We start from the raw sequence: 24,013 nt of genomic DNA on the forward strand, positions 1-24,013 counted from the left end.
TTGAGCGCCATACAGCATGTGGGTGTAATTACAAGAGTTTTATGTGTAGTTTTCGGTTCATGAGTAATAAACTTTAGTTGTAATAAATTAATGATTAACTGCGAAGCATCAATGGATCTGATGAAAAAATAACATTTAACGACCACAGACACTGCTAATAGAGACACAGGGGTCACCTTGGTAGTAGCGCTTCGGTTATTTCTGACCTGAGATCAGTGTTACAGGGGGAAATGGGCCATGGAAACGGAACAGTGCAGACAGGATCAAGGCCTGGCCCTCCCTCCCTACCTTCAGCCTGGCCCTCCCTCCCTACCTTCAGCTTGAAGTCGTCCTGACTGCTGGAGACTTTCAATCGGAAGGACTGAGAGAGACTGGAGAAGACACAAGGAAGAAAAGGTTAACACCACACACAGTACCAGAGACATGCACACACTCACACACAAGCACACACAAGCGCAGACATATGCACACACAAGCACACACACAGACACTCACACTCACACTCACACTCACACTCACACACACACACACACACAAAAAGAGAGACATGCACTCACACACACGCATGCACACATTTACACACATGCACACATTCACACACACAGACACATATACATGCACATACACAAAACAAGAGTCATTCATATGAATCTGTACATACGCACATACTCACACATGCAAACCCACACACACACACACACACACACACACACACCAAGAGGGCCCCCAAAATCCCAATATTACACTTTCACTCTGCAGTATCTTAGACACACTTCAGCTACACGCCAGCACACACACGAATCTCCGCGGAGGCTTAAAGAATGAGTGTTTTCACTTTCTCCTCACCTGCCCTCAGAGGCCAGGCTGAACTCAGACACCTCTTCATCTGTGCTGACATAGCCATTCTCTGAGGGGGAAACAAAAAGACAAAAACTCTTTTTGGATTCGTCTAAATCCTTTATGCTGCAGGGAAAAGGATGATGGGGCTTGTAGGACTGGTTGTTCGGCCAGTGAAGGCCCAAACATACTGCAGCCCCCACAAGCAAAGTCTCCCAAAAACAAGCATTTTTTCTTATTACAATCATTTCCATCCTACAGATGCGTTTTAATTGAAGCCAGAAATAGTCATCCAATAAGAAATAATGTTCATCATAAACTCTCCATGTAACTGTAGTTAATGCTCCATGAAAAGAGAAACAAAAAAAGCTTCATGGTGAGAAACCACCAGTAACATTTTCTCAACCATTCAGCATTGGTTGTACAATAACTGTGCAAAATTATGTTTCCGGCCACTAGATGGAGACATAATCCAGTCAAACCATGCAGGCATTTTACTGTGCACAAGTGTGGGTAACAACCACATCAGAAGTTACTCCCCATTCTCCACCACAAACTGAGCACACACCTGTTCAGCCTGCATCTCAGCTCCACAAAGGCTGACCTGTCCATACACTGAACTCTGGGCTTTAACCCTGGGTCTAATACCCCTGATATACTTACGCTACATTTAACACTATACCCTCGATCCATTAAGATATGCATGGCGTGATATCCTCGAATCCAATCTTGAACCTACTATGACACTTAACCAAATGCAGGTCTGACGCTACTGGTTGTGAGATCAGTTGAGTAAGAATTGATACTGCTCTCGGTTTATATTGACTTGTGCGTTTACCCGGATGTATGCGGCTGCTAAACAGCTACATTTTGAAAGTAGACCAGGGGTGCACAGGGAGGGCTCCTGCTCTTAATCATTTAATCGGCTCATTTACACCTCGATCTGACATTTGCATAAGCACCAGCAGTAGCCGCAGACTGCAAGTATATCCTCAGGATTTCACTGTGCTACAGCTGCTGTAGAACTAAGTGAATTGGTCGGAACAAAAACCAGCACACAGAATGGCCCCCCAGGACTGGAGTTGTGCAGCCCTGATGTAGACATATTGCTCGTTCTCCATGTGTATTGGATAATGTACAGACAGAAGGTGCAGGACCATCCTATTGAGAATAAAGATCACAGTATGTAGAGAATATCTAAGAGGACTGAAGGGACCAGAGCGAGGTGGGGGATGGAACAGGAAGATACAGACGTGGTATCAGGCGGAGAAGATGTGGGTTTTAAAAGAGAGGACGCAGACCTGGGTGCAGGTTGTGAGTGAGAGTCTGCAGGTCTGGGACACTGTCTGCCTTCTCCTGCGGCGAGTCCAGGATCACATGGTTATGTGCTGGGCCAATCATGTCCGTCTGGCTGAGCTGGCCTTCCAGGTGCCTGATCTGGGCCTCCTTCTGAACCACCTGTAGTCCCTAAACACACCACACGAGGCACCAGTGAGTCCAACTAATTCTTTTAGACCACACCAGCCCCGACAAAGTACAAACGTTCTAACCCTGCCTTCTGGTCCTCTTGCATGGTTTAAATGCACCAGACAAGTTCATTTGAGCGCAGATAAGTATTTGAATCCAAAATGACGTATTTGACCATGGTCTGTTATGAACTGGGTCCTGGGTCCCCTCTGTGTATACTGGTTTCCATTCACTCCATGGTTTGCATAGCTATGTCTGACAAAATGTGGCCTGAGAGGGTACATAACCCCTCTGAACATGACAAGCACATAATTAAGTAAGATGAACAGCTTGTTAAAAGTTGTGATTGCAATTGTGGTTGGAACGAAAACCAGCATAAACAGGGGGCCCCCAAGACCGAGTTTGTGAACCACTGACTTAAGTAACGAGCTTTGCTTAAGAGTACATCAGTAGTATTTCAACCAAAATTAAAACCTTGGTCATAACTACAGTTCCCTGGCAGCTACACCCTACATAGTCTACAACAGACACTATCCATATCTTTCCGTCAGTATCCAACATTTAAATGTAAATGTAAATGCAGGACCTACGGATCCATCACCCCAGTCCAGATGAGGATGTCCGTGCGGCCCGCCCAGAGGGATGTCGGGGGCGAGAGAGCGCTGGGTATGTGTGCAGCTGCTCACCTTTTCAATGGAGGCCTTGAGGAAGTGGTCCAGGAGGTGGCGAGCCTCAGCCAATGAGCAGGAGCTGATGACCACCGAGGTATCCACCGAGTCCAGCTCATCCTATAAGAGACAGCGGGATACCATTCTGTACCATTACCATAAAGTACTGTACAATAGTCTTACATTTTTAGATTTGTCTTAGTCTTAGATATCCTAGACTTTTTAAGTTTAAGTATTTAATACATTTGGTCATTTATTAGTAAAATGATACTCATAAATGTGATACTAATATGTTTTGAATTAACATCTCAGTGTGAAAGAGCAAGAGTCCAAAAAAAGTAATGTTACCGTGAAAGTTTTGTACTTTGTTAAATAAAGTAACAAAATTAAGTAATAGAGCACTTTTCAGATAACAGCATGGTTGAGGCCGTCTCTAATTACCTGGAGAGCCAGAAGCTAGTGAGACAGCCAAAATCTGCAGAACAACTGTGGCAAGTACTCCAAAATATTTGGTACAACCTACCTGCTGATTCTCTTCTAAAACTGCAGGACAGTGTACCAAAGAGAACTGATGCATTTTTAACGCCTTAAATCACACCAGCTATATTCGGGCCAGAGTGGGATTTTTTGCATTAATCCTTTTTTCACGGCGCAATTTTAAATCAATATGGGCATAGCATATCCTGTGTGAAAGCGTGCAAACTCACGGTTTTATCTGACCCTATCCCTCTGACCAGTACCAGTAACACAGTCACATGGTATAGACAACATCCCTCTCCGTGAGCAATCACCAACAGTATAACTTTTGCATATCGTACCGTCAATTAGGAGTATGGTATTACAGTCACAACTGAGTAGAATTTCAGCTAATGAAATTACAGCCGGAATCATTTTCCTTTCATTTTAAGTATGTACGCTGAGACAGTTATGTGCTGGAAAACACAGCTCTTGAGACTTTATGCCTAAAAAGGTTGATGTTTTACAACAACACAAAAGTGTTTTATCATTTAGTATGCAATCTAAAGTATTTTACACTTATTGACTCTTTCATACTATTTTATTTTCTGTACTATTTTACTTGTTTTACTTATTTTATGCACTTATTTTACTTATTACTTAGTGACGCTTTTATACTGTTTTATTCGTGTTTTCATTTCCATATACATTGTTTTCTTTTTCCATTTTATTCTCTGTTTTTATGCTTTTCGTTTAAATTATTTTTCTATTTCATGTGCTTTCTATTTTATTTGTTTTTGCCTTTCTGTTTGTATTTTTCCTGTTAAGCACTTTGAGCTGCAGACTGCATGAAAGGTGCTATACAAATAAAGCTATTATTATTATTATTATTATTATTATTATTTACACGTCATACACGACTCATATCATTTAGTTTACATGTGTCCTTTTGCTCCAAATGTCCTTTTTGGAAACCTGCCTAGACATAGCTTAGAAAAAGCGATGCAGAATGCTAATGTTTTGTGATATTGTCATCAAATTTGAAAGGGATTCAACCAGCATTTTTGCTGTGGTTCCATTGTGTTTCTAAGCCTACCAGACATAGCCATGAGCATCTGTATCCACTCAAATACAAAATGGTCAGTGAGGAAAAAAAGCTTCCACTTCCACTGCGTTTGAGCATCTGTAATATTTGTTTATAATTTTGTAATATTTATTTTTAATATTATGTATTCTTCTATATTTGTTATCATGCTGTGCTGTAGGGTAGCCCCTCCTGTAAAAGAAAGGCGTCTCCTGGATAAATGAATTTGATAAATGTACATTATACACTGAGTGACTGAACATTCACACTCAGGATGAACCCTACAGTATGCAAACATGCAAAAATTTGCCCTTGCAAAAGTCCCAGGAGAGGTTGTTCATACTTCTGCAGCTGTAAGCAAACAAATACTACATTCCAGGTCCTGACTCTGCCATCTCTAAAGACCCCGTGGCAGTCGTAAACACAGTGTTTGAATCAATAATAACAATAACTGGCTCCCTAAATACATCGTCACTGCAGAAGAAGAGGTTTTAAGCTAAATTAGTCAAATAAATTTTGAATTAAGTACAGTAAATCATTTCATTTCATTTTAATACATTACATAACTAGTGACTTTGGAATTATAAACTTCCATCTGCCGTGGTTTTTAAATATCAGATACCAATGGTCTCTAAGTCGATACAACCTTTAATAATCTGCATGTTTTCATACTTTTAAACTGTATTTTTGTGTAATACTTCACACATGTATTTAGTGCCCTATAAACAATGTATTCATGCCACTAACTCTTTTTTATCAGACTTGTCAGTTAGAACCGTATAATTCTTTGGTCTCAAACTGTTCAAAATTCAGCCCTTCATCATATACAGGTGTCAAAGTCCCAGCCCAGCGATATGAACACAGTGGAACTAAAGCATCCACAGAACCAGCTGGATCCCCGTGGCTGGACACTGATAACATCAATATCTAAGAAACAATTCAAAACGGACCACCATTAACCGTTTAAGACACCCAAACAATTTTGGCAAATCTCCTTCAAAGCTCTGGGTTAGCGGGGAGGCTTCCTTGCCTTGGTCTCCTCGATCTGCACGACGGTGGCCTGGCAGTCGGCCAGGCTGTCGTTGATGTAGTCCAGGTTGGCGTTGAGCGCCTCCACCTCCTCGTTCACCTCCAGGAGGAGGTGCTCGCCCTCCTCCCTGGCCTTGCCCAGCAGGCCATCCCGCTTCAGCAACAGCACCTCCTGCTGGGCCGTCAGCTCCTCGCGCTTCTGCAACGGAAAGAGAGAAACGGGTTTCTGAGCGGTACTAGCCGTAGTAGCTACAGTTTTCAAAATGGCTTCTATGACACATAGTTTATATTTCAATCAATTTCAATTGTTGCCTGCACTTTTGTGTTAGTGAGTCTAATTAATCAGGGTGCTGGTGAGTCTAATGAATTGGGGGTGCTGGTGAGTCTAATGAATTGGGGGTGCTGGTGAGTCTAATGAATTGGGGTGCTGGTGAGTCTAATGAATTGGGGTGCTGGTGAGTCTAATGAATCGGGGTGTTGGTGAGTCTAATGAATCAGGCTTGATAAACAGGCTCCTGTACAGAGGACAGCTCTATTGCACCTTGATAAGCCTCTCCATGTCAGCCTCCACATTGGCGATGGTCATCCTCCGCATGACGATGTCCGTGACTCTCCGCTCCAAGGCCTGCCACTTCTGACGCGCTGTTTTGGGCAAGGCACCCCCCACCCCGTTCCTCTGGAACTTCTTCCTGCTGCCATAGTAATGGGAGGAACCCGGTCACACACAGGAGAGGCCAATGGAATCTCACTATACATTATGTGCTCAAAACTTTGCCTGAATGCTCTGTATGCAAAATGAACATTCCCCATGGAAATTAGGGTTACATGTAAGGATATTCCAGTTTTACAACAAAAATGTATGCTTTATTATCGTTTAAACTAGCCGGTGGCAGCCCACTCTAGTTAACAAGGAAAGAATGTGTGTGCTTCTGTGAAGCAAGTTCAACTGGTACATAAATAAATACCAAAATACTGGTACCTAACCCTAACCCTAACCCTAACCAAAAATAGTGTACATGTGTGAGAGCTGTTTGACCTCTAACCCTAACCCCGAAACCCCAACTAAACCATAATCCCCAATCCAAAACTCTAAACCCTAATCACAATATGCACTTTTTTGTGGACACCTTAAGGAGTCATTCTGTATAAAGTATCTCTGCGAAATGCCTAAGCGCAGCACTGGGATGGTCAGAGGTGTCTGTATCTGTATCTGTGTGTATGGTGCACTGACCAGGTGGCTCGAGAGCCGTTGACGCCATTTTGGCTCTCGCTGGGGCAGCCGCTGAGCTTGCCATTCAACTGGGAGCCGTTGACGCCATTTTGGCTCTGGCTGGGGCAGCTGCTGAGCTTGCTGTTCCACTGGTGCACGATGCTGGAGACCGTGCGCGCGGACTCGGGCTCGGAGGAGGTGGTGCTGGCGGACAGCTCGGCCCCCGAGTCGAGGGGCTGGAGGCGCCGGGCCACCCTCCCGGCCACGCGGTCCGACATGGGCTTGGACATCCTGCGCAGGGCCGTCACCTCCTGGGTCTTCCTCCGGAGGACCAGCTCCTGCTGCCGCTTCTGAGACTCCAGGGCCCGGATCTGGTACTGAGAGGCAGCCACAGAAAACCGCACTGAGCAAACATGCCACTGCGCACAGGAAGGTGGCACAATCCATTCCTTTACCTGGAATGGGTCGACTGGGTCATATGTAAGTGTGTGTGTGTGGTGTTTACTAGGCCCTTAGTTAGGCCATGAGCCTCTACTCTCATTGAGGACCCTTCCCATGAGCCTCTACTCTCACTGAGGACCCTTCCCATGAGCCTCTACTCTCACTGAGGACCCTTCCCATGAGCCGCCACACTCACAGATAACCCTTCCCATGAGCCTCTACTCTCACTTAGTTAACACTAGTTTGTTTCAAACTATCGTTTCAAACTATCTTATATCAGAAATAAGATATAAGATTTCAAGTGTCAATATAAGACTGAAATATTGGTTAGGACTGACTTCTTTTTAGTTTTTTGCAGTAGATGACATAATTAGCATTAAATGTTTTGAGTCCTCCAACCTCTTGGCGGCGCTGTTCCTTCTTCAGCTGAGCGATCTCTCGGTTCCTCTTGGCTTCAATCATACGGCGCCTCTGCTGCTCTTCCTTCATCTGCTTCATCAGCGCCACCTGACAAAGGACAGCCAATCAAAACGCTTTCCATGGATTCAATTACATTTCTGATTGGCTAAGCGTGTGTTCTTATTCATGGCATTTAAACAGCTTTCTTTTGTGACACAATCCATTCACTTTTACTGAAGCAATTACCACAGGATGGCTAAGGAGGATTCTGAACGAGGTACAGAAAGGCTAATAAGCACAAGTTAAACATCCTTTGAATTGATGATAATTTATGCACAATGTATGCTTTTTATTTTTAGACTACTTAATAATATTAGCTGAATCCGCATTTAAATACTTTCATAAACGTAGTATGTTCAGTTTTTTTCACATCATATTGAATTATTTTTTAAACCAATGTGTAATTTATAAATTAGTTGTAGTTTAGCGTGTGGGTTTATTTTCCGTTATTCGTTTGAGTGAGCACACCTTGGCTTTCTTCATTTCCGACACCTCGGCCTGCAGCTTCTTGAGCTGCCGTTCGTAGCGGCTCTGGTTCTTCAGCAGGCGGCCATGTTCTTTCTGAGCAGTCTGGAGCTTCAGCAGGTCCCTGTTCATCTCCGTCAGCCGCTTCTCGTAGTCTTCCTTGATCTTATTGGCCTTCTCCTCCGTGTAGTTCTCCATGGACACTGCAAAGAGACAGAGAGAGAGCTCCTATAGACACTTAGGTAAAGGATTACCAGGAAAACTATTCCACGGTTCCTCTGAATAGCCATTGGGCATTGTGGTGTTTCCAAAAGCCTCTTTTGTTCCAAAAAATTCCCTGTGGCCTAAAATGCTTTTTAAAAAGCCATTTATGTTTCAGGATGAGTGGTAATGGATTGATGGGAAAAAACAAAAAAACCCAGGCCATATTCTAGGTCATGTTCTCATTATGCTCCATTGTATGTTGAATCACAAATACCAGAACCAGAATACAGAAATACAGTAACATCTGACTATACTGCAGTCAAATTAAATAAGGGACTGAGGACTCTTCCCATGAGCCTCTACTCTCACTGAGGACCCTTCCCATGAGCCTCTACTCTCACTGAGAACCCTTCCCATGAGCCTCTACACTCACTGAGAACCCTTCCCATGAGCCTCTACACTCACTGAGAACCCTTCCCATGAGCCTCTACACTCACTGAGAACCCTTCCCATGAGCCTCTACTCTCACTGAGAACCCTTCCCATGAGCCTCTACTCTCACTGAGAACCCTTCCCATGAGCCTCCACTCTCACTGAGAACCCTTCCCATGAGCCTCTACACTCACTGAGAACCCTTCCCATGAGCCTCTACTCTCACTGAGAACCCTTCCCATGAGCCTCTACACTCACTGAGAACCCTTCCCATGAGCCTCTACTCTCACTGAGAACCCTTCCCATGAGCCTCTACTCTCACTGAGAACCCTTCCCATGAGCCTCCACTCTCACTGAGAACCCTTCCCATGAGCCTCCACTCTCACTGAGAACCCTTCCCATGAGCCTCTACACTCACTGAGAACCCTTCCCATGAGCCTCTACACTCACTGAGGACCCTTCCCATGAGCCTCCACTCTCACTGAGGACCCTTCCCATGAGCCTCTACTCTCACTGAGAACCCTTCCCATGAGCCTCCACTCTCACTGAGAACCCTTCCCATGAGCCTCTACACTCACTGAGAACCCTTCCCATGAGCCTCTACACTCACTGAGAACCCTTCCCATGAGCCTCTACACTCACTGAGAACCCTTCCCATGAGCCTCTACTCTCACTGAGAACCCTTCCCATGAGCCTCTACTCTCACTGAGAACCCTTCCCATGAGCCTCCACTCTCACTGAGAACCCTTCCCATGAGCCTCCACTCTCACTGAGAACCCTTCCCATGAGCCTCTACACTCACTGAGAACCCTTCCCATGAGCCTCTACACTCACTGAGGACCCTTCCCATGAGCCTCCACTCTCACTGAGGACCCTTCCCATGAGCCTCTACTCTCACTGAGAACCCTTCCCATGAGCCTCTACACTCACTGAGAACCCTTCCCATGAGCCTCTACACTCACTGAGAACCCTTCCCATGAGCCTCTACTCTCACTGAGAACCCTTCCCATGAGCCTCTACTCTCACTGAGAACCCTTCCCATGAGCCTCCACTCTCACTGAGAACCCTTCCCATGAGCCTCCACTCTCACTGAGAACCCTTCCCATGAGCCTCTACACTCACTGAGAACCCTTCCCATGAGCCTCTACACTCACTGAGGACCCTTCCCATGAGCCTCCACTCTCACTGAGGACCCTTCCCATGAGCCTCTACTCTCACTGAGGACCCTTCCCATGAGTCTCTACACTCACTGAGGCTGTTGAGCACGCGGTCCCTCTCCAGCTGCGTGTCGCGGATCTTGTTCTGAAGCAGGATCAGCTTCTCCTCGTACTGCAGCTTCAGCAGAGCCAGCCGCCGCTGGCTGTTCTCCAGCTCGTCGATCAGCTTCTGCTTGATCTCGATCTCACACGTCAGGTCCGCCAGGTCCGCCTGGAAGGTCTCTGCATCAGGGGAGGACACGATCACAACGCTGTTGCTCAGTCAAGAAACCTCCACACACACACAGACACATAAAGTAGCACACAGTCAACATGGCCAGGTTCATAGTACCATAAGGCAGGCATCTCAAGCCTGCAGAACTGAGTTCAGGGAGATTTGCGCGGCATGTCAGAGGGATTATTATGACATTATGACCGGAAGAGGGGGAGATTAGGGTTTCCAGATTTAGAATGTACACCGTGTAAAGCTGAAATCTAATCACAAACAAAGCCAGGTTTCCCCTGGACACCAACAGCAGACCTGGGGAGGGGACGAAGGGGTACTACCACACAGTACCAACAGGCATCGCCGTTAGATTCTATTGCCTATTTCCAGGAGATATGCCGTACTGTCCAAGAGACTTGAGGAGTCAGCTTAAGGGCGACCAGGTCACACTGCAAAATGTTTGTATTAACAAGCGCTGTAATGAGACTTTAGATCTTATTTTATTCTCTCAAGGAGAAAATATTCCCTTGTTTTAAGTTACTGTTTGCTTGGCAAGTGAAATTCTCTTACTTTGAAATGAGTCAAACAGACAATATTTTTGCCTAATTTAGCAAAAAAGTAAAAGAAATAAGATTTTCAAGAAGTCTCAATATAAGACTAAAATACTTGTTGAGATTGACTTAATTTGCAGTGCAGGTTATGGGCTTGACTAAAGAGATGGAAAACTGACCTTTCTCCTCAGAATCTGACACGGACTCCTCCAAGTCCTCCTCGCTGTCAGACCCTTCCTCCCCTCTGTCCTCCTCTTCCTCGTTCCCATCCAGGCCACTCTCCTCCAGGTCTTCCTGCTGGAAGTTACAGAACCCACTTCAACCCCTTCAGTCCCAAGAGTGGCAGTACCTCGACCTCATACCTTTTCAACCAATCAAAATTACTGCTATGCTCTGGTTTTGAGGCCCTATTGAAACCCTACAAAATGTTCTCAACTTTTCGGAATTTTCACAACCACAGCCAAAATACCTTGGGGTTTTGGTGGAGCCACTTCATATCGGGCTGGAGAATGAAAGGGTTAAAACCAAAGACACACACACTCACAGTCGCAGATAAAAACTCTCGCAAGTCATGCAAAATGAACACACTGTTTCACTAGTAGTATAAATCTATGTTGTGATATATACTGCACGCACATTTAACAGCCAATCAGAATAGAGAATTCATCCAAGCACTGGTATGATGATAAATATATTTCACCGCAATGTATTTAAATACATGGACTGCAATATCTGTAACAATTTGTCAAATTCCATAGATTAAGTGTTTCGTAATGCCCCATGATTCAAATTGGAGCAGCCTGTAGCCTAGTGGCTAAGGTACACGACCGGGGCCCAGAAGGTTGGTGGTTCAAGTCCCGGTGTAGATCCACACAGTTCGATCATATCCAAATCAACTGTAAGCCGCTACGGATAAAGATGAGCTAAATAAGAAATTATTATTATAACGTATATTCATTGTAACCCATTTCCACAAAGGTCAGCGGTACTACAGTGAGAACTGCACACTCTGTGTCTGGGTCCTGTGATGTGTGAGGCACTCAGATGCACTGACCTCTTCTTCCTCCTCCTCCTCCTCCTCCTCCTCCTCCTCTTCCTCCTCTTCCTCCTCTTCCTCGGCATCACTATGGTGCGACTCCCCCCCTCCATTTTGTAGCTTGGGTCTCTTCTTCAGACCTTTCTCCTTCTCTGGGCTGTGGAGGAGAACAGGGCAGGGAATGTTCAGACGGGATTTAATCACATATAAATCATCATATATAACATTGAGAAAGTCTTTGAACATAATATTCATATACTGTTTTCTAAATAGTGTGTGGAAATGTATCTGTTTGCACCATTTGTTTAAAAAAAAGAATCAAGCCCCGAGAATGAAGTAATTGAGCATTTCTCTATTCATCTACGAGCATCAATTTTTGAGTAATTAAGTTTTAATTAAGTTGGCAAGCTATAATACGTGCCTGTAATTCATAACTGCAGGACAGTTAGCTACTGTATCATAGCATTTTCAGATAAGATTTTTCTGGACAGATATCCCTAGGTGAGTAGCTACACGGGCACGGTGGCGGGCTCGTCTGCGAATTCACCGACCTCTTCCTTCGCTGCTTCCTCTCCTTCTTCCGCAGCTGCTCCACGTCCTGCCTGGCCCAGCGAATCAGGTCCGCGGTCTCAGTTTCCATGCCGACGGCGGGGGAGGAGCCCGGCGGGGGGCGGGCAGAGAGGCGGGACAGACCGCGTCGCAGAGACTCGTTCATGGCCTCGCTCTCCAGCAGCTTGGACCTGAGGAACGAGGGAGAGAGGGCGGAGAAGAAGGAGAAATGGAAGAGAAGGAGGTTAGCGGAGATAGTAGGCCAGCTGAAAATTCCAGCTAAGACCAGCTGGGATCCTGAGCTGGTCTAAAATGGTCTAAGCTGAGTTCTCGACACTTCTAGCTGGTCATAGCTGGTCTGTGGCTGGTCAAAGCTGGACTAGCTGGACAAAGCTGGTTAAACTGGTAGGCTAAGCTGGTGGTCAGCTGGTAGACTGCTTTATATAGGCTGGTCAGCTGGTGAACAGTTGGTTGGCCAGCAAAAAGTGTAAAAAATGCAGCTCAAACCTGCTTGACCAACTCCAGCTGGTTTAGGCTGGAATTGTCAGCAGGGTGGGCTTGGCTTGTATTTGGATGGGAGACATTCGGGGAACACAAAGCTCCTGTACATTGTATTTTAATCCAAAATAATGAGGTATTTGATCCAGGTCTGGTTAGAGCAGTGGTGTGCTACGAGGACCAGATCCATATCTGGTTTTCATTCCAAACTTTGAGCTTACTTTCTGAATTAGCCCAAACAGTTACGCCGCCTGACATTTTAGCTACATTTCTATGGGTGAACCAGTGTCGGTGTATACAGCCAATTAGCTAATTTAGGCAGGGCAACTGGTGAACACAAACACCTAAATACACTCCTGACCTTCGGGACCGAAATTTCTGAACCTGGATTTTCCACCAGAAAAACAGAGCCATATAGCCATCCAACCATCTCCTATATCAAGGACAGGGATGGGCAACTCCAGTCCTGGAGGGCCGGTGTGTATACAGGATTTTGCTTCAGATAATTAGCCATATGCACCATGACCGACTCGTAAATTAGACCACAATAAAATGCTACAAGACGAGAACATTTATCAGCTGCTGTCTACATCACAGAATGTGGCTTTAAGTGACAGATCATATAAATGATTGGCCTAATTATTTCGATTGGGCAAATTATACAGCCTGCCTTGCCCATCCCTGATCTTGGAGATGGTCAGATGGCACAATACCTTGCACAGATTCCCCGTGTTGTTATTGCAAATGAGGGTTTGGAGGAACATCTCAATGGCTTAGAGCAGTAATATTCCAGTCCAACAGGATCGTCCGGTTTTATTATAAACTTTGGGAGATTTTCACTTGCGAAATAATGTGGGGGAACATTTTTAAAGTGTTAATGAATTCATTAATATGTTGCAATCACATAAATCCTGCAGGCTATTACACACAAATATCAACAAACAACATTCTCACCTGATTTCTTCAATCTCTAGGATATACTTCTGGACGAGGCACCCAATTTCTTCATTTCCTTCACCTGGGGAAAGAGTGTTTGTGCAAATATGAGGAAAAAAATATATAAACCTAGTCCAATGTCCAGCATACATGCAAAAAAATCTAATATCCTTAAGGGCAGTCCTCCAGAGCACACTGAAGTTGTCTTTTATTGGTCATCAAATTTCTTTATACATTTAAAACAAATCCTTAATCAGAACAAATTATAATAATACAAGAAGCAATATTTGTTTTCCCTTAAGGCAGTGGCTCCCAATCATGTTCCTGCAGATCTAGCATCTAGACACAGCACACCACATTCAACAGCAAGAGATTGGTGAGCTGCTAATTAGTAGAATGGCTTCAATGAAAACCTACAGGATATGGTCGATCTCATGGAACAGGGTTAGGAGCTACTGCCTTAAAGGCCCACATGCATCAGTGTTCTCTTCCTGGTTTTAGTATGTAAAACAACCACAAAACCTTGGCAAAGTGCAGTGATATAGGGTTATTTGAAAAGTCCCTAACCCTGCTCTTAGTGTTTACATTTAGCAACGTCATCCGATAATTATGCAAAACCATACGTCATGTCGTGGGAAATCATTTAACAAGCAGCTCAGAAAAATCTGAACCTAAAGTAATGCATACTTATCCCAAAATTGCAATTGTTCTGCAATTTGTGTTCCAAATCTTCAGGATGACCTAAAAACCTCAAAAACATAAAAAATACTGTATGTGTGTGGGCCTTTAAAGGTACAATAGGTAAGATTTTTGTGTTAAAACCCTGTTACAAGACCATTGTAAATCCCTTCCTATCATTGAAAAAGGCTCACAGACATGTTGACTCGCCCTCTGCCTGTGTTTATAGTCCTTAAATTTGGGTTTCAGAATATACAGTTGACGGGCCAGCACTACCAAAACATTGTATAGCTGAACAATAATTCAAGCTCATTGGTTGAAAATTGGTTCTAATTGCCTCAGCCAATGGCGTCTCAACGTCAGCGCATTCACAGAGAAGGGGAGGGGTAAACAGCGCAGTGGTTTGAGCGTGGCAGCAGGGGCGCTCACCGGACTGGCCCAGCAGCGCGCTGGCCTGGTTGGACAGCAGCAGGGCGGCTCGGCCGTTGAGGGCGTCGATGGTCCCCTGCAGGGCCTTCAGACGCATCCTGAGCGAGTCGTTCTCCTTGTGCAGCAGAGAGTTCTCCTGGTACAGGTCACTGAAGCCCTCTGACCCGTCCTCCCCCATCACCCGCTTCCCCTGCAGAGAGAGCCCTTTATTCACTCACTCCGTTTACTCACCCATTTATTCACTCACGCCATTTACTCATCCATTTATTCACACACTCCGTTTACTCATCCATTTATTCACTCACTCCATTTACTCACCCATTTATTCACTCACTCCGTTTACTCACCCATTTATTCACTCACTCTTTCATTCATTCATTCATTCATGCATTTATTCACTCATTCCTTCACTTATTCATCCATTTATTCACTCATTATTTAGTATGAGTACAACATTTTTTTAAATTAAACCCTGCACGTGTGTTTCCAGCCAAAGCAAAAAAATTTAATTGGAGTTACTTATTTCATTATAAAGCACTGAATGTGCTAAAATGAGATAACATATTAGTAATAAAACTAAGATGTACACAAACACAGACACACAAAGTCACGTGCACATGCACACGCACACAGACACACACATGCACAGACACATACACACACACTCACACTCACACTCACACTCACACTCACACTCACAGACACAGACACAGACACAGACACAGACACAGACACAGACACAGACACAGACACAGACACACACACACACACACACACACACTCACACTCACACTCACACTCACACTCACACTCACACTCACACTCACACTCACACTCTCACACACACACACACACACACACACTCACACTCACACTCACACTCACACTCACACTCACACTCACACTCACACACTCACACTCACACTCACACACACACTCACACACACACACACACACACACACACACACACACACACACTCCCTCACCGTTCTGTACTCGGTGATCTCCAGCTGCAGACGAGCGACCTCGGCACGCAGGGCGCTGATCTGCTGGCTGCTCTTGTCCTGGTTCACCACCACCTTGTTCTTGATGTTGCGCGCGCGGTTGGCGTACTTCAGCGTGTTCAGCGTCTCCATGAAGTCCCGGTCCGAGGGGCTGACGCAGGCGATCATCAGGGTGCGGCTGGGGAGGGGGACGTACACCCATCACACCTCTACCCCCCTCTACCCACCTCTACCCACCTCTACACACCTCTACACACCTCTACCCACCTCTACCCACCTCTACCCACCTCTACCCACCTCTACCCACCTCTACACACCTCTACCCCCTCTACCCACCTCTACCCACCTCTACCCACCTCTACCAACCTCTACCCACCTCTACCCACCTCTACCCACCTCTACTCACCTCTATCCAGCTCTATCCAGCTCTATCCAGCTCTATCCAGCTCTATCCAGCTCTATCCAGCTCTATCCAGCTCTACCCCCCTCTACCAACCTCTACCCCCCTCTACCAACCTCTACCCACCTCTACCCCCCTCTACCAACCTCTACCAACCTCTACCCACCTCTACCCCCCTCTACCAACCTCTACCCACCTCTACCCCCCTCTACCAACCTCTACCCCCCTCTACCCAACCACCTCTACCCAACCACCTCTATTCAGCTCTATCCACCTCTACCCCCCTCTACCCACCTCTACCCACCTCTACCCACCTCTACCCCCCTCTACCCAGCACTACCTAACCAGCTCTACTGACCTCTACCCACCTCTACTCACCTGTTGACTGGTTGTTGATATTGCTTCTCTATTGTTACTGTACATCTGTGTGTTTGTGTGTGTGTATGGGCATGTGTGTGCACGTGTGTTCGTGTGTGTGGGCATGTGTGTGTGTGTGTGTGTGTGTGTGTGATCGTGTGTGGGCGTGTGGGATCGTGCGTGTCTTGTGTGTCTGCGTGCACGTGGGTAATGTACCTGTTTCCCCCCAGTGAGTCCTGCAGTAGGCGGGTGAGTTTGGAGTCTCTGTAGGGCACATGGCTGCTTTTCTTACTCTGGTCCCCCAGGGCACTGATAACATTCCCTAGGGCGAGCTGTGAAAGACACACACACACACACACACACCCTGTCAGAGTCCTGTCACAGGCAGATTGACAGAACAGCTGCTTCCTGTTCTAACAACAAAACAAAAGCCTTGCAAAACCTCCCTGTTATTTGCAGCGTGTTAAACCACAGCGCACTTTCAGATCCCATTCCTCATTGTATGTGTGTATGTGTATGTGTATGTGTGTGTAAGTGAGTGTGTGGTATGTGTGCTCCTCAGTACCAGGTGTGTGTGTGTGTGTAAGTGAGTGTGTGGTATGTGTGCTCCTCAGTACCAGGTGTGTGTGTGTATATGTGTGTGTGTGTGTGTAAGTGAGTGTGTGGTGTGTGTGCTCCTCAGTACCAGGTGTGTGTGTGTGTGTAAGTGAGTGTGTGGTATGTGTGCTCCTCAGTACCAGGTGTGTGTGTGTGTGTAAGTGAGTGTGTGGTATGTGTGCTCCTCAGTACCAGGCCGCAGTTGATGGAGATCCCCTCGCGGGCGCGGTCCCCGGTCGCCCCAGTGCGCTTCAGCCGCTCCGACCCCGCGAGGTCCACAAAATGGAACTTGGCGGTCAGCGTCTCGTACTCCGACTCCCCGTCCCCCTCCCCGTTCATCTGGAGGGGGGGGGGGGGGGGCAAAGAGTCGGAGTTAAAAACCACTCTGCAGCATCACACACCCTCATAACCGCACTGCAGGTTCATACATCACCATGATCATAAGCACCATAATCACCATCATCACTGCTGCTGCCATAATGGCCATAATAACCATTCGATAAGTCATTTAGCAGCTCCTATTTAACCCTGCAAACAGCACAAAATTCATTAAGGCACATGAAAGTCGCTAGTAAATAATAACTGCTTAGAATTGAATGTAAACTTAAATGAACCACGGTTAATATGGAAGGAATTCCACATCTTTTTTTATTTGTTTTTGCAAATTTTGATCGGTCGCTATCAATTACTGATATCCTTATGTGAAGTTTACACACAGTGTATGAATCTACCATTAGCATGTAACATCACATGCTGAATTTTTTTGCATTAACCATTACCAATGTATTGGCAGTAGATATTTTTTGGGTGTAATCCTGCAACCAGCTTAATAATATAACAAATCGACAGCTGTGACATCACCTTGTTGGTTAAAAAAAAGAAAGAAGCCTCACCGATCACAAAGTACATTGGTAACATCCATTTGGTAACAAACACTGATGGTGGCTGGTGGATACACTTCCTGGATACCCACAGGGCACGTGGAAGTGTGTCCTCAAATCACCAGTGGGGTTATACTATTGGTTGTAAACAATGTACTTCGTGAATAGTAGATCTCCCTGCTGAAAAAAAAACTGAAGCTATGTTTTGAAACAGCTGGTTGACCAGCTCAGACCAGCTCCATACTCAACATGGTTTGATCAGCTCAAGCTATGTTTTTGAAACTGCAAAAACCAGAAAATAAGTATTTTATTCTCATATTTAGACTTAAATTCTCACTTCTATTACTTTTATCCGAAACAAGACAAACATATTGGCAATGAGGTGAGCTAGTTTCACCCAATTCCAGATGGATTCTACTTTAGAGAAGAAAAAAAAAAAAAAAAGATTCTACAATACTAAAACAAATAAGTATTTTTGCAGTTTAGCTGGTCGTTTCGAGCCGGTCACGGCTGTATTTTACAGCAGGACTCCTCTCCTTCTGGACTGCTGAACTACGTATCCCAGCATCCCTGTCCTCCATGCCGCTCACCGGCTCCCCCTGGTGGCACATCCTCATCTGGCAGACGTGGATGGTGAAGATGGCGTGCGAGCGCGAGCTCTGGGCGTTCATCTGGGTGCTGGCGGTGGTGCGCGAGAGCGCCCCCAGCTTCAGACAGTGCAGCAGCTACGGGACAGGAAGGGCGGGGGGCAGAGCGGTCAAACTGGGGAACGCAGCATAGCCCCATTCTGCTCACGAACGCAGCATAGACCCATTCTGCTCCCGAACGCAGCATAGCCCCATTCTGCTCATGGACACAGCATAGCCCCATTCTGCTCACAAACGCAGCATAGCCTCATTCTGCTCACGAACGCAGCATAGCCCCATTCTGCTCCCGAACGCAGCATTACCCCATTCTGCTCACAAACGCAGCATAGCCTCATTCTGCTCACGAACGCAGCATAACCCCATTCTGCTCACGAACGCAGCATAGCCCCATTCTGCTCACGAACGCAGCATAGCCCCATTCTGCTCCCGAACGCAGCATTACCCCATTCTGCTCACAAACGCAGCATAGCCTCATTCTGCTCACGAACGCAGCATAACCCCATTCTGCTCACGAACGCAGCATAGCCTCATTCTGCTCACGAACGCAGCATAACCCCATTCTGCTCACGAACGCAGCATAGCCCCATTCTGCTCACGAACGCAGCATAGCCCCATTCTGCTCACGAATGCAGCATAACCCCATTCTGCTCACGAACGCAGCATAGCCCCATTCTGCTCACCTATGACCTTACGTCTGGGTCACATAATTAGCGTATGCTAGCACACTTATGTTATCTCCACAGTTGTGGGTGCCCAGCTACTTTGGCATACTTTGCACCGACAGAGTTTCTGGGTGAAACTGTTCAGAAGTCACTCGCGAGGTGCCAAGAAACTTTCAACTGTTCAGCTTGCTTAGGAGAGGTATCACTTTGTCACTTATTGATATTATTTATCATTTTTGATTTAACTTATAATTCAGATTTTCCACCATTGAATTCAAATTCAGTTGCTGTTTTCTCTGTTTTTCTAATGAACGTTTTATACTTTTTTAAATTATGAGCTTTTGTTAAGAATGAATAATTACTCATTCGCACTCCAAATTGTTACCTTTACTACAAATAGAATACAGCAATCCCCATTACTCTTAAACTGCTGCTAGGACTGCTAGCCCACACAGTTTCTTCAGGAACTGAGCTGTTCTAGTCTAGTTTTTCATTAAAATACTTTTTAGATGGACATTTCTAACTGAAAATCCCTGAGAATTTTCAACAAAAAATGTAACAGAAACATACATATGGTTTCCCCATATGAAAAAAAACATTTTGTTCTGAATATTACTAGCTACTGCTTTTGATACTGAAATTAATATGAACTCATTTTACTGGAGTCTAATGGGTTCAAGCATTTGATCCAATTCCGATGGTTGAGTACCTACTGAATTTAAGATTTTAATGAGCCAAACCCAGCTCTCAAACCACTGATTAATTCCTCAGAACATTACATTATATTACATTACTAGCATTTATCTGACACTTGTATTCAGAGCAACTTACACAACTTAGGAACTGAATATGTGTACTGAAGCAATTCAGGATAAAGCTCCCTTATTGTGCATTTTCCAGTGTTTTATTTTCAGTCCTGATATCCATAAGACGTTTGTGTGGTTTTAGGTACCAAAAACAAGAACAGGCTGTTTTAGTGACTGTGTCTTTAAGGCTCATTGATGCCGATGAACCTCTGTTCTGATTGGCTGTTCTGAAGTAACTTGCTCAAGGGTACAACAGCTATGCCCTGACCTCATTGGACTACACTGCCGCCATCAACTGATGCTAATAGGAACTACATCCACGCAGTGTGCACCCGAAAGAGCAGAACGGCGCAGGCAGCGGGTGGGCCCTGACCTCCTCCTCCGAGCTGACTAGGCGAGAGGTCACCCCGCTGGTATAGATGCTTCCGCTGGCATCCTCGTGGATCTTGATGTTCGACTTCCTGTCTCGAGCGTCCGGGTCCCGTGACTCGTTGAACAGGTCCAGGATCTCCTCGTTGTAAAGCTGAAAGACACGTAGACAATGTTCTTCAACAACAAATCAATAAATAATCATTTTTTAAAAGCTAGTCATCCCCCCCAATATAAAGTCAGACTTTATATTGGACAAAACGTTTCTTTCTGCAACTTCCAGAATGTCTGGCAGGAAGTCTGTCGCATACACTCAGACATTACCTTACATTACAGTACATTTATTTGGCAGACGCTTTTATCCAAAGCGTTGTACATCAAGTGCATACCGAAGGTCATTGAACAGCTACAGAACACAGGTCAGATAAGGTACAATTCTCAGAGCATCCGTGATCCACAGCCATGAACATCGAGGTTAGAACACGTGGTAAATACAGGCTGAGTCAGTAAAGTTATGGCAGGTCATAAACTAGAAGCGAGGCAAGATTACAACACAAAGCAAATCAAAGCAGAACCGCTCTGGGCACTTCTGTACCTCATTCACATCCTGACATCCTGCTGCTGTTAACGGTTTTTCAGTTAAGGTTTGCTTCAATCCTCTTGGATGGCTCAATTGCACCGAGCACAGAAAAGTGTTTGAATCCAAAACAATGTATGTATTTGACCCAGATCTGGCTCATTTATAATCATAGCCTTTGGTGCACAGTGCACTGAAAGCCAGTGCTGAGTTTGCCCCTGTGCTGAGTTTGCCCCGGTGCTGAGTTTGGCTCGGTGCTGAGTTTGGCTCTGTGCTGAGTTTGGCTCTGTGCTGAGTTCTCCTCTGTGCTGAGTTCGGCTCTGTGCTGAGTTCGGATCTGTGCTGAGTTCGGATCTGTGCTGAGTTCGGCTCTGTGCTGAGTTCGGCTCTGTGCTGAGATCGGCTCTGTGCTGAGTTCGGCTCTGTGCTGAGTTCTCCTCTGTGCTGAGTTTGGCTCGGTGCTGAGTTTGGCTCTGTGCTGAGTTCGGCTCTGTGCTGAGTTCGGCTCTGTGCTGAGTTCGGCTCTGTGCTGAGTTCGGCCCTGTGCTGAGTTTGCCCCTGTGCTGAGTTTGCCCCTGTGCTGAGTTTGCCCCTGTGCTGAGTTTGCCTCTGCTCTGAGTGTAGAACGTACTCCACTGGCGGAGAATGTGGGGACCTTACGGGGATGCCACGCAGAGAGCCGGAACTCTCCGAACGAGAGCCACATCTGCCTCTTACACACTGTCCTGCGGGGAGCGATTCACAAACCAAAATCTGCAAAGCACCACTAAGCCCAGGCAGACCCACCACCGGACTCCTGCAGTCCATCGGCCCGGTTTAGCGGTTCACTTCCTACCGAGACCCACTGTGTCTGCGGTCGTGCCGTGCGGGGTTTCGGTGACCTGACATTGATAATACGGACAGGACAGCTCCAAGCAGCCGGAGACAAAACAAATCACCCTCACACGACGAAACAAAGGGGCAGCTGACTCAACAGCCCCGAGGCTGGGGTCGGTGTCAAAGGACAATGGAGAGAAGGGGGTTCAGCAGCTCAACAGAGCACACGTGCGGGCGCCTAACGGAGTCTGCCAATAACAAACCACCGCCACACACCCAGAGGGACAGAGATGTGTGTCAGCAGCCAATGAGTAACCTTTATCACCCTCCAGAGGGGTGGAATTCTAAGTTAGCAGCCAATGATATACATTTCTACCCACTGGGGGGGTGTATACATTTGCAGGGGCAGGGGAGCTTCTGAAAAGCATGACGTCATGAGGCTTAACCAATGGGCAGGCTTGGTCTATTACTTATCCAAAGCCGGGGTAAAAATCATTAGTTCACAGTTCCTCCTGACTGTCAGCAGCTCATTTACTGGTAAGTATCTAATAAAGTGACTAATCCTCAGCTTATTCAGCAATACTGATTCTGAGGAAGTTTCATCATTTGGGTCAAATCTGTAGTTGCATCACCCAAATTAGGGCTGTACACTCTCAGAAATAAAGAGACAGGGGAGGTACATTTTTGTTCTTCAAAGATCAAATTGAAAGTAGTTATTTTGTGGTACACATTAATACTTTTCCCAAGTAAAAAAGGTACAATTTAATTATATATTGCTGGCTAGGGGTACAATTTCATGCACCTATAGGGTACCGCCCCAGTTTGTACCTTTTCAGGCACTTTTTGTACCTTTATTTCAAAGAGTGCATGCTCTCATAGATAAACAAATATTTCATTGTTTTAAATTTTCCTTAAATTGGAATAGTCACCGTGATGCCACACATACAGCAGCAGGACTCGAGTCTGTGGTCGGGCTGAATGACCTGTTCTCTGTACATATATGCATTAAAAGAATGCTCACCTCCAGAAACTGAGCAGTGACTTTAAATTCGGGGGGGCGCGCCGCCCCTCCCTCCGCCCGCCGTCTCTCGATGCCCTGGAACAACTGGTGCACAGCCCGCGGGACGATGCCCCTCTCCTCCTCCGACACGCTCACACCAAACCCTGTGCCCATGGTGTAGGTCTTCCCAGAGCCAGTCTGCTCACACACACACACACATATATACATACGCACACACACACACACACATGCGCACACACACACACACACACACACATATATACACACACGCACACGCAAACGTACACGCACACGCAAACGCACACGCACACACACATACACACAGACACACACATATACACACACATATACACACACGTGCACACACACATATATACACACATATATACGCACACGCACATACACACACAAACACACACACACACACACACGTGCGCACACACACACGTGCGCGCACACACACACGTGCGCACGCACACACATGCGCACACACACACACACACACACACGCACATACACACACACATATACACACACACACACACGCACACACATACACACGCACACACACAGAAACACACACACACACACACATATATACACATACACACACACACACATGTGCGCACACACATACAGACACATACAGACACGCACACGCATACGCGCACACCCACACACACAAAACATGCAGCCAGCAGGAGAGAAGCACACACATGCATAATGTGCATTCATTAGTAGTGATCGAAAATTGAAAACCTGGAGGACCACAGTGGCTGCTGGTTTTCGGTGTGTTTCAGTAGTTAATTTCTTCATTTAAGACACTAACTGGCTAGACCTTGCCTCCAAGGCTTGAAATCTGCAAACACTGTTGCCCTCCAGGACTGGAGTTAAACCTGTAGACACTGCAGCCCTCCAGGACTGGAGAGAAACCTGCAGACACTGTGGCCCTCCAGGACTGGAGTCAAACCAGCAGACACTGTGGCCCTCCAAGACTGGAGTTAAACCAGCAGACACTGCGGTCC

At 46.0% G+C, this 24,013-nt stretch overlaps 1 protein-coding gene across 2 annotated transcripts in view; it reads right to left on the reverse strand.

Moving 5' to 3' along the window:
* Positions 1 to 24,013, reverse strand: part of LOC133138361 (kinesin-like protein KIF21B) — a 90,328-nt gene that overhangs the window by 37,149 nt on the left and 29,166 nt on the right. The window contains exons 3-23 of one of the 2 annotated variants that reach the window (XM_061257017.1): positions 22,989 to 23,165; positions 20,579 to 20,728; positions 18,681 to 18,815; positions 17,402 to 17,548; positions 16,829 to 16,944; positions 15,838 to 16,033; positions 14,851 to 15,040; positions 13,762 to 13,825; positions 12,312 to 12,500; positions 11,779 to 11,917; positions 10,904 to 11,021; positions 10,002 to 10,190; positions 8,120 to 8,319; positions 7,592 to 7,699; positions 6,773 to 7,128; positions 6,083 to 6,230; positions 5,543 to 5,740; positions 2,991 to 3,092; positions 2,139 to 2,304; positions 847 to 907; positions 314 to 371 (exon numbers count right to left, since the gene is read on the reverse strand). In XM_061257017.1, coding sequence (XP_061113001.1) covers positions 314 to 371; positions 847 to 907; positions 2,139 to 2,304; positions 2,991 to 3,092; positions 5,543 to 5,740; positions 6,083 to 6,230; positions 6,773 to 7,128; positions 7,592 to 7,699; positions 8,120 to 8,319; positions 10,002 to 10,190; positions 10,904 to 11,021; positions 11,779 to 11,917; positions 12,312 to 12,500; positions 13,762 to 13,825; positions 14,851 to 15,040; positions 15,838 to 16,033; positions 16,829 to 16,944; positions 17,402 to 17,548; positions 18,681 to 18,815; positions 20,579 to 20,728; positions 22,989 to 23,165 — 3,207 coding nt within the window. Of the gene's footprint in view, positions 1 to 313; positions 372 to 846; positions 908 to 2,138; positions 2,305 to 2,990; positions 3,093 to 5,542; positions 5,741 to 6,082; positions 6,234 to 6,772; positions 7,129 to 7,591; positions 7,700 to 8,119; positions 8,320 to 10,001; positions 10,191 to 10,903; positions 11,022 to 11,778; positions 11,918 to 12,311; positions 12,501 to 13,761; positions 13,826 to 14,850; positions 15,041 to 15,837; positions 16,034 to 16,828; positions 16,945 to 17,401; positions 17,549 to 18,680; positions 18,816 to 20,578; positions 20,729 to 22,988; positions 23,166 to 24,013 lie in introns of both variants that reach the window. The other variant, XM_061257016.1, reaches the window with a different exon arrangement.

The sequence above is a fragment of the Conger conger genome, chromosome 10 (assembly GCF_963514075.1).
Source record: "Conger conger chromosome 10, fConCon1.1, whole genome shotgun sequence".
In the NCBI taxonomy this organism is placed as follows: Eukaryota; Metazoa; Chordata; class Actinopteri; order Anguilliformes; family Congridae; genus Conger; species Conger conger.